This window comes from Alligator sinensis, unplaced genomic scaffold (genome assembly GCF_000455745.1).
Source record: "Alligator sinensis unplaced genomic scaffold, ASM45574v1 scaffold325_2, whole genome shotgun sequence".
Classification (NCBI taxonomy): Eukaryota; Metazoa; Chordata; order Crocodylia; family Alligatoridae; genus Alligator; species Alligator sinensis.
The window spans coordinates 98,860-109,424 of NW_005843461.1; the positions used below are offsets into that span (position 1 = coordinate 98,860).

A 10,565-nucleotide genomic window follows, 5' to 3' on the forward strand; every position below is an offset into this window, starting at 1 on the left:
CCTTGGTGAATAAATCCTCACCAATTCCCTTCTGTGCCCCCGTGATGAACTTATAGGCAGCCACAAGGTCGCCTCTCAACCTTCTCTTGCGGAGGCTGAAAAGGTCCAGTTTCTCTAGTCTCTCCTCGTAGGGCTTGGCCTGCAAGCCCTTAACCATATGAGTGGCCCTTCTCTGGACCCTCTCCAGGTTATCCGCATCCCTCTTGAATTGCGGCGCCCAGAACTGCACGCAGTACTCCAACTGCGGTCTGACCAGCACCCGATAGAGGGGAAGTATCACCTCCTTGGACCTATTCGTCATGCATCTGCTGATGCACGATAAAGTGCCATTGGCTTTTCTGATGGCTTCGTCACACTGCCGACTCATGTTCATCTTGGAGTCCACTAGGACTCCAAGATCCCTTTCCACTTCCGTGCCACCCAGCAGGTCATTCCCTAGGCTGTAGGTGTGCTGGACATTTTTCCTCCCTAGGTGCAGCACTTTGCATTTCTCCTTGTTGAACTGCATTCTGTTGTTTTCTGCCCACTTGTCTAACCTGTCCAGATCTGCTTGCAGCTGTTCCCTGCCCTCCGGCGTGTCCACTTCTCCCCATAGCTTTGTGTCATATGCAAACTTGGACAGAGTACATTTCACTCCCTCGTCCAAGTCACTGATGAAGACATTAAAGAGTATCGGTCCAAGGACCGAGCCCTGCGGGACCCCACTGCCCACACCCTTCCAGGTCTAAGATAAGAAGATGAATCTTGTCTTCTTCCTAAACTGGCTAATGGGCAACTATTACAAACATTCAAATATTACATTCAATATGACAGGAAGGTGAAGGGGAAGGAAGAGTAAGTGAGGTTCAGAGAGAAAATATAGCCACCAGCTTGACCATAAACATTACTTATTGCCAGGTATATGAATTCATGATGATACCAGTAGTAACATCCATACAAGAGACACAAATAAAACAGTTACATCGTTTCAGTTAGGTATTTGGGAAAGTCTAGCTCAAGTTTGATCAGCAAAAGTCAGATTTGGAAAGCTGTGCCTGGAGTCAGAGAGAGAAAGAGAGAGCGATCAGCAAAAGTCCAGTTTAGAAAGCTGTGCCTGGAGTAAGAGAACAAGAGTCAGGTTCCTGGAGTCAGGAGAGAAAGAGAGAGGTGGGGTCTCACCACTCAGCGAAGCTTGAACCATTCGAGGTTCCCAGGTGTTTTTGGAGCTTGCAGACAGGCAGAGCCCCCAGCATGCTCAATGAAGGTATTCCAGGCAGAAAAGGAGTGGAACTGGTGCAGCTTTGGCTCCAAGCACCAGGACAGAAACTTGAGCTTGGGTAGGGGGTTTTGTAGAGAACTAGCAATGGCTCAAGGGAGAGCACTAGGTTTGTTTATGGGTAAACAATGGCTCATATGCTGGATAATAGGAACTGATCACTGCTGGTTATGGGTGGCATTACTCTGAGGAAACTCACAATACAGACAGGTAAATTCAATGTTTTGGGTACCAATAAAGGAGCCATTGCTGGAATTGGTCTGATAAATGCTGAGCTGGGTGTGTGCAGATGTGGGTTGATTAGCATTTGGAGCAGGGATCCCCCATCATGCAGTGTTTCCCTGCTTCTCTGGTCCCAGAATTCAGTGTGGTCCTTGCCTTGGAATCTGTTCTCCATCCTGAATGCTAATGAAGATGCTTTCCTGTCCCATCTCCCATGTAAATGAGTTGTCATCCGGTTCCATCTCCCATGTAAATGAGATCAGGGGAGTTGCTTCACTCCTATCACCCTTGTCTGGAGGGGCTTAGGTGCGTCTCCCACTACATCTTCATTGTCTTTTGTAAGTCCTTGCTCTAATCAGTTCTTGTTCAGGTGTGGAGTGGGGCTGAGTCCTTTGAGAGTCAGACAGGCTGCATACTGTACCAGGGTTCCCCAAGAACACAGAGATGACAGGTAACAATAGGGCTAACATTACCCAGAATTAACACCCCTAAGTATTTTACATGTCAGAATGCTCACTTGAAAGAAACTTGCCATTTGCCACCAGGCATGGTACCCAGAACTGATACAGTTCATTGTAACGAAGAATTCAGCCCCTTTTTCATGACACAATAAAGCAATTTCTTTAAATAGGGCTAGTGGTACACAGACAACAGCAGATCCAAAAAGATTACTACTAGTACCAATCTTCTAGAGAATAACATTTGTTCTACAGTTTAAATATTCAGGACTGGATCCTGCACAAATTCTACATTGAGCTATGCTACTAGCACAAACATGCTTAAAAATGGCTTAAGTGACTACCTATGAATTCCTTTTGTATTGTGGCATAACCACTTCATAGTTTCATAGTGCTTAGGTTCGGAAGGGACCTATACAGATCATCAGGTCTGACCCCCTGCCCCAGGCAGGAACGGGTGCTGCAGTCATATCACCCCAGCCAAATAACACCCCAGTCAAATATCTGTCCAGCCTCCTCTTGAAGACTCCCAAGGTAGGAGAGAGCACCACCTCACTTGGGAGCCCATTCCAGAGCCTGGCAGCTCCCTTCAGATGATGTGTGTACAGTTGTATCTTTAGTGAGTTATGATTTCTCTACATTCATTTATTTTGCTTCTGTTATGAAGCAATACAGTGAAAGAGTTATTTAATAAGCAAAACTGAAGTAATCAAATCTATTAGGAGCCTTTAGCCACTTTAGGAAGAGAGCTATAATGAAGGAATTCTCACATACCTACAGGCTGGGGAACTCTCTTCTTGTCAGTGCAGAGGCAGAAAAGGATCTTGGAGTCGTTATTGATGCCAAAATGAACATGTGTAGGGACGCATCTCAAACAGGTCCAAGGAGGTGATCCTCCCCCTCTATGCAACACTGGTCAGGCTGCAGTTGGAGTACTGTGTCCAGTTCTGGGCACCGTACTTCAGAAGGGATGTGGACAACATGGAGCGGGTTCAGAGGAGGGCCACCCGCATGATCAGGGATCAACAGGGCAGGCCCTACGAGGAGAGGCTAAGGGACCTGAACCTGTTCAGCCTCCACAAGAGAAGGCTGAGGGGGGATCTAGTGGCCATTTCCAAACTAGTCAGAGGGGACCAGCAGGCATTGGAGGAGTCCCTGTTCCCCCAAGCACTACCAGGAATGACAAGAAATAATGGTCACAAGCTGGCAGAGGGTAGATTCAGGCTAGATATCAAGAGGCACTACTTCACTGTCAGGGCGGCTAGGATCTGGAACCAACTTCCAAGAGAAGTGGTGCTGGCTCCTACCCTGGGGGTCTTTAAGAGGAGGCTGGATGAACACCTTGCCGGGGTCGTTTGACCCCAGTACTCTTTCCTGCCATGGCAGGGGGTCAGACTTGATGATCTGCTCAGGTCCCTTTTGACACTACCAACTATGAAACTATGAAACATCTGTAAAACCTATACTTTGGACTGGAGAATCAAGTGAAATCATGGTGAAATCCTGACTTTACTGAAGGCAAAGGCAAAATGAGATCATTAACTCCCGTGCGCCAACAACTCACCCAATATTTTGCTGTGGAAATGCTGTTTCATCCAACAAAGCCCCTTTCCAAATTGATGATAGCCTTCTTCACAATTCTTCTTAAAATGAGTAACTAGTCGTTTCAGAAGAAAACTTTTAAAAACATTTTAAAGCCAGGCACATCACCCTGCTTAACTGCAATATAATCATATCTGACATCTTATCTTAAGGCCTACTTTACTTAAAGACAGTAGGAAAAAGTGGGAAGAAATCTTTCCACCATTGATAACACCTAGCTACTGGTCACCTTCACAAGTGAAAGGGAGGGTGGGAGCACTAACTCAGGACTCTGGCAGCTCCCCACATTTTAACTGTAACTATGAAGATTTGCTGCGATCAGGGTTGAATAATGCCAGTGTCTGTCTGGAATCTTTTCTGTGCTGGCATTCCCACTTCTGCTTGATGAATAAGCCTCTCTTTAAGGCAGGGGTGGGCAATTATTTGGGCCGGAGGGCCACTTAGGGAATTTTGGTGAGCCATCATGGGCCAGGTCATCAGAGTGTGTTTAACCTAGTGTACAGTTATTAACCTGTGAACAGGAAGTACTCTGAAGGTAGGTATTCAAATAGATTTGAAATCGAGTCTTCTGACCTTTCAAGGGATTCCATTTGAAGTATTATGGATACGTTTCCCCAGTGCAAGACACAATATCTATGCTATATCTTAAATTCACAGTTGCCTGTGTCTTAACTTACAGGTTCAAAGCCCTACTAACTATTTGCAAGGATTGGATGGAAGACCCATAATAGCTGCTCCTGTGTTCACAAAGGTAATTTACTTTTATGGCACATTTCAAAATGAAGCAAGCCAATTACACCTTTATACATATACCAGCCAATTGCCTGTCAAGAACGACGTGGGGGGGGGAGGAGGCTGGGATGGAGTGCCGCCACCTAACGCCCCATGCTGTCGCTGTTTTGCCTCTTGCAGGAAACGAGGTGGGGGAGCCAGGCCTGCGGCTCCCCAACTCTCTGTCTGGTTCTCAGCACAGCTTCGGAATCATGGCAGCGCTCCCCCACGCTTGGAGCACTCAGATTGACTGTTTCTGTCAGCCAATCAGAGTGCGAATAAAGCATTATGGACAGACAGACAGACTTAGGCTTTTATAATATTGGAATAATTACAAACTTCATTTCTTATTATGGTTGTATAAAAAGAAATTCTGTTGCGTTATAGGCTTTTGAAGATTTGTATGATTTGGTAACATCTTTTTAAAATGAGAATCAATTTTAGTTCTGGAATCATTAATTTCTGATGATCTTTTTTACATTTTAGATGCTGCAAGACATTTCAGCTTCTGAGGGTCAACTGGTAGTTTTTGAATGCCGTGTAAAAGGAGCTCCTTCTCCAAAGGTTGAATGGTACAGAGAAGGGACGCTGATAGAAGATTCTCCCGATTTTAGAATCTTACAGAAAAGTATGTCTATAACATAGAAATACGGTTTGCTATGTTATAGGTGTTGAAACAAGAACATTGATGTATTGCACTTAGAATTTGTAGTTACAATAAGCTGAGCTCTATTAAACAGCAGCTTAGGCTGGCAGAACAGGGTCATGGCAGCAGAAGTACTTTGCTGGGTATAACCCAGGGGTCAGCTTGTGTAATATGAAGTTAATTAACACTGTCTGGAGGTGCCATAAGGAGAATTCCTCTAGGCAGAAGACATTTCTGCCTGATATGAAGCTGGCAAAGGCCTCTTTTCTACTTACTGCCTCTTCCACTGCCCCCAGTTCTGCACAGTCTACTCTGAAGGGGGAAAAAAGGTAGAATGAGGGCAGGGCGCTAGTCAGGCTGGTAGACAGAGGGGAAAGCAACACTTCCCAGCTGAGATCCCATTATACTTGGTTCTCTGCTGGGAGGAAAAGCATAATTCAAAACTGCCCCCTCAGCCAGTGCAGGAAAAATAAACAATTCTGATCCGTAGTGTAAATGAACTTCACTGATATAAAAAGGCAGCTTACATGAATTTAAAACACAGGTGGGCTGCACCTTATGCAAGTCATTTTTCACAGCAGTACAATCCATTTGCAGCAGCATTTACACTGGTTTCCTGACACTGATGCAGAAAAAACCCCAGAGACAAGATCCGAGAAAGAAATAATTTTCGTATACCCAGGGCAGGACACACTTGATGGATTGACATTCTCTTGACAATAAGAGTTTAATGTCTTTTTGCTGATCCTTCCACAGAAACTCACCCCAAAAGCCATGTTACAGTAAACAGAGAACTAGGACAAGACTTGATAGCGACTCTCTAGTATATCAGTAAAATTAATAATGTGCTTAGTACAGTAATTCTTTTGCTACTGTTTTTCCCCTTAGAACCTCGCTCTATGGCCGAACCAGGTAAGTAAGGTTTAATTGTTTTATGGTTATAGAAGCATGGGGATTTAATCTGACAAAGACAAAAAACAAGAAAATGAACACAGATAAGGTAGATGACAGTTTTGAATCAAGAGGCAGAATCTTTCTGGGTGCAACTTATTGTGTTTGAACTCAAAACAAATTTAATTGTGGGTTTTTTTCCTCAGTGGATGTTACAGGAATATACTTCACCATGCATTGTTCCATAAAACTGAAAACAGACTCTCTCAAAAGGAAGAATATCCACTAAAACTGAAATTGGTTTCTCTCATTTTTTGAAGAAAATACAATTTTCACACTCTTCGGATCCAATTCCAAATTGGAACTCTTCTCACAGGCAAAACATGAATAAAATAGTCTGCATTAAAGTCCCCTATTTTCTTAGGGTCAAATATATAGCAGATGGTATACAATTGTACGACTTTCTCCAATTTAACAGCTGGGGAGCATTATGTACGGTGCTTACCCATGTCATACATTGCCTCGGATATCATACCCCTGACCAATGAAATATTAGAGTGCCATATCAAATGTTCCATCCCTGATATCAGTGAATTGTATCAGTGGTTGGATTTACCAATGCCAAGTACCAGGTGACAGTATGGATGGCCCTGCATCTTAGGATGCTACCCACCCTTGCTGTCTAACCTAACTATGGATGAAAGTCTCACTATTTTGGTTATTAATCATCTTGTGGCAGCTGCCAGGACATGTCAGACATTGGTCAGGTAGGAACATCGTCATTACAGATCAATTTTCAATCCGGGCTGCCATTTTTACAAAGACAGTTTTTACTCACAGTTTGATGCCCACATTTAGTCCCCAGAGTAAAGAACTGACTTTCTGATTCAGATCTGCAGGTACAATTTCACTGAGCTTGCAAGTTTGAAAATCAGACCTTTACATTTAGGCTTGTGTACTTTTTCATCAGACATTATTATTCTGCCTAAATTGTTCTCAGTAAACTGCATCCATCCTTGCATCTTAACATTTTGGAATTTTAAGTACACTTTGAGTGAAGTCTGGGAGGATCTGGTCCATTTAATTTTTCTAAATCTGATTTTAAGTTGTTTAGGGAGGGACCTTGTTTTCTAACTCTGTGTATAGGAGGAGAAAATGTTAAAGTTTTCTAAATGTTGCTAACACCTGCTTATTTTCATTTATATTGCAAATGTTGAAGTTAGTGTGGATGGAATACCAGTTGCTGCCCATGGCAGCTGGTTGCCATTTTATATGAAAGCTGCCAATGTAATTAACATTGGTAAAGCTAAATCAGGCTGAGCAATGGTGGGAATTTTTTTTAAAAACAGCTGTAGTGTGGGCAAGGCATTTCTGTGTTGGTTTAACATATGTACTATGAACAATAATGATATTGCTCTGATTGGCTGCAGAGGAGATTTGTACTTTGGTAATTGCTGAGGTGTTTTCAGAAGATTCTGGGAGTTTCACATGTACTGCAAGCAATAAATATGGCACAGTCTCTAGCATCGCTCATCTAACAGTTAAAGGTAAGTGATCATTTTTAGAGATATTCTTTCTAGTAAAATGAATGGTTCAGGTTGTTGCTTGAGAAAAGGCTCCCTGAAGGATTTGGCTCATCTTGTTCTATATGGAGTGACATAAATATTCTAATTAAGAGAAGTTCTGTTTGAAAAGATACAGCAAGGCACAGTAACACGATGAGCCAAATCCTTCAGGGAGCCTTTTCTCAAGCAAAATTTGCATTGTTTTGCAGCATCTCTGGATTCCCTCCATTTTCTCAGTTCCTTAACTATAGCATGGAGCCCAAACCTTGGGCCAAATATTCAACTGCTACCCATCAGCTTTGTGCTGCTAAGGCATGAAGTAGATCAAGAAGTACAGCACTGATATATGGAAAAAAGACAAACAATAGCACTGGCTTGTACTTAATTCATGTTTCAAAGATTTTCTTCACAATAAAAGTTAGAGATTTTTTCTTAAAATTAAAGTTTTGATTTTGAGGATGCTTGGGCCACTACACTTGACCACCAGTCAATTTTCCAAATTGCAGAGTGATTCCCTTTTTAACTTAATTATGTTCTTCGGTAAATTTAGGGGAATAGATAATCATATGCATATAGTCAAACAATTAATTCTAAAGATTAGCCATGGCATTGGCTTTCCCAGCAGAAACAGCTAAGACGTTGTTATCATTGATTCACCACATTTAACTAACAGCAAAACATGAATATTTGCTCTTCCAGGGCCTGAAGACAACAGTAATACTGCTACCCTTCATACAATGAGCTCAATCAATTTAATTGCAACTGAACAACAACCTTCCCTACACAACCCTTCACTCCCCGTGGTGGACCAGCCCCCAAAGCCTAAACTGGAAGGGGTTCTTGTCAATCACAATGAACCCAGGTCAAGTTCCAAGATAGGCCTCCGGGTACACTTTAAACTGCCTGAAGATGATAAAGGAAGTGAAACATCATCTGAGGATGGAGTTGGGTCTACAAACCAAATCAGACCTGGCTACTTCCAAGACAGGACTAATGGTCAGGCAATAAAGATACCAGAACCCACCTCACCTTCCAAAGAGCCTCCTCCAGTACTGGCCAAACCAAAACTGTAAGTAAGCAGACTTGGTATACATAATCATATTATTATAATTATGCATATAATTGTAGGCCCTAGGATCACTAGGCAGAGGGCCAGATTAACCGGTTAGTAGGCACAACTAGGCACCTTCTTCACTTTGGGCTCTAGGCATGTGCCTAGTTTGCCTGTGCATTAACCTGGCCCCAACTAGGTATGAACTGGGACTCTTTCATGCTAAGTATTGTATAGTCACAGTTAATAACAGTCTCTGACGCCCCAGAGCTGACACAATCTGATCAATACTGGACGTGTCTACATGTTGCCCTATGGTGATGCAGCAACACACTATGTCACTGTACAGCACACTATGGTAATATAGCAATCACACAGGTCTACATGTGATTGCCAGCTACATTGCCATAGTGGTAAAACCTACCCATGCACCACATGCATGGCGCAGTAACCGCCCATACTGTGCCCTGCTTTAGTATTTCCAAAAGGAAATACAATCTGTGTAACAGCTTATTGCAACCCATGACATTTCATCCATCCTTGTTTTTGTATAGAGATGCCACCCAGTTACAACAGCTCCATAACCAGGTCTTGCTGGAACAGCAGCAGTTACATCATTCATCTTTTACATCTCCAAGGGAGTTGCCATTCAACACAGGAACATTGAACTCTGCTACTTCAGTCAACCAGAAGCCTTCATCAACATTGTACAAGCAGGCCAAAGTTTCTCCTTCACAGACATTCAGTTATACCCGACCTAAACAGTTCCTTGCATCCCAGAACACCACACCACCTATCAACTCCCCTTCCAGCTCCCCAGTGCCTGCATTCAGCAATGTGTCTCAAGGAATCCAAAGAGAAAATGACAAAGAGAATCTCATGGGACCTCCTCAGCCAGTCCAATCAAGGTCTCCAGGAGGGTTTACAAATAAAACTGAATCATCTCCAGTAAGCCCCAAAGAATCAGTGTCGCCTCCATTATTGATCTCTATATCCAACATGAACCAATTTCAGCCCCCGAGTGTAATTCCAAATCCTCTCTCTCCAACCAGCCGTATTCAGAACCCAGTTGCCTTTCTCAGCTCAGTCCTGCCTTCACTTCCATCTACACCACCAACCAATGCTATGGGTCTGCCTAGGAGTGCACCAGCTGCGTAAGTAGCAGAAGCCTTATATGGTGATTTGGGAAAGGAAGTACTTTGAAAGGAAATTCTAGCATGCATCTGTTTTGTGCTCAAATTGGCATTCTATAGAAATAACCTCATAAAATAAAAAAAGTTCTGATCCTTTAACTGCTTGCTGGCTCCTTGGAGAAGGGGCTTTGATTCTTTCAACTTCTATGCCCATATGGGGAAGATTGAGACAGGTCCATCTGGAAGGATGACAGATAGCTACAACATGATACCCTGAAGATAATGTGAACTCAGGATGATTATATGGGAGGTTTAAAATGGATGGACGCAGGGGATACTGGAGACTACCAGGATACAGTCAGCGATACAGAAAATTCTATTAGTGGGAGGAAATTATTTTTAGGATTGTACAAGATAAGTAACTCTAAGTGTATTTACCAATAGGAGCTTATATATGTATTTTTCTACTATAAGTAAAAAAAGGTAAAATTTAAAAGATGTCTCAGTGGTAAGCATTTTACCCTTGTAGGAATATCTAGGAAATAGTCTACAGAAGGACGCTGTTTAGTTTGCAACTGTTTAGATATTTATAACATCACAGAAAAGCTATGGAAAATAAGAGGCAACTAAATTGTTTCAGTGAGCGACAGGGAGAGAGAGAGAGAGAGGTGTATGTGATGGTCTGGCAAGCTCCACATAACCAAATAAGGGAGATGTTATGCCCAAAAGGTTCTGGTTTCAAGAGCTGCATTTTTTGCTGACAGCGCTGAAATTAATAATACCATCTCAATAATCACCAGGAACCATGTGTTGCCATGGCTTACAGTAGCAGTGTGATAGAACTTGAAACTGCACAAAGGGGGAAGTCTGCATTACTAGCCCTATTTTATATGTGATCTAAATGAAACACAGTGTAGTGACTGCTGGGGACAGAGCCTCCTGACTTATTAGTCCATGCTCTGTCCCTGCTG

General features: G+C 42.9%; 1 protein-coding gene across 1 annotated transcript in view; it reads left to right on the forward strand.

The window, feature by feature from the left end:
- Nucleotides 1-10,565, forward strand: part of LOC102371196 (myopalladin-like) — a 122,411-nt gene that overhangs the window by 91,960 nt on the left and 19,886 nt on the right. The window contains exons 9-14 of the mRNA XM_025195307.1: nt 4,217-4,288; nt 4,795-4,936; nt 5,843-5,866; nt 7,276-7,392; nt 8,110-8,479; nt 9,016-9,615. Coding sequence (XP_025051092.1) covers nt 4,217-4,288; nt 4,795-4,936; nt 5,843-5,866; nt 7,276-7,392; nt 8,110-8,479; nt 9,016-9,615 — 1,325 coding nt within the window. The remainder of the gene's footprint in view (nt 1-4,216; nt 4,289-4,794; nt 4,937-5,842; nt 5,867-7,275; nt 7,393-8,109; nt 8,480-9,015; nt 9,616-10,565) is intronic.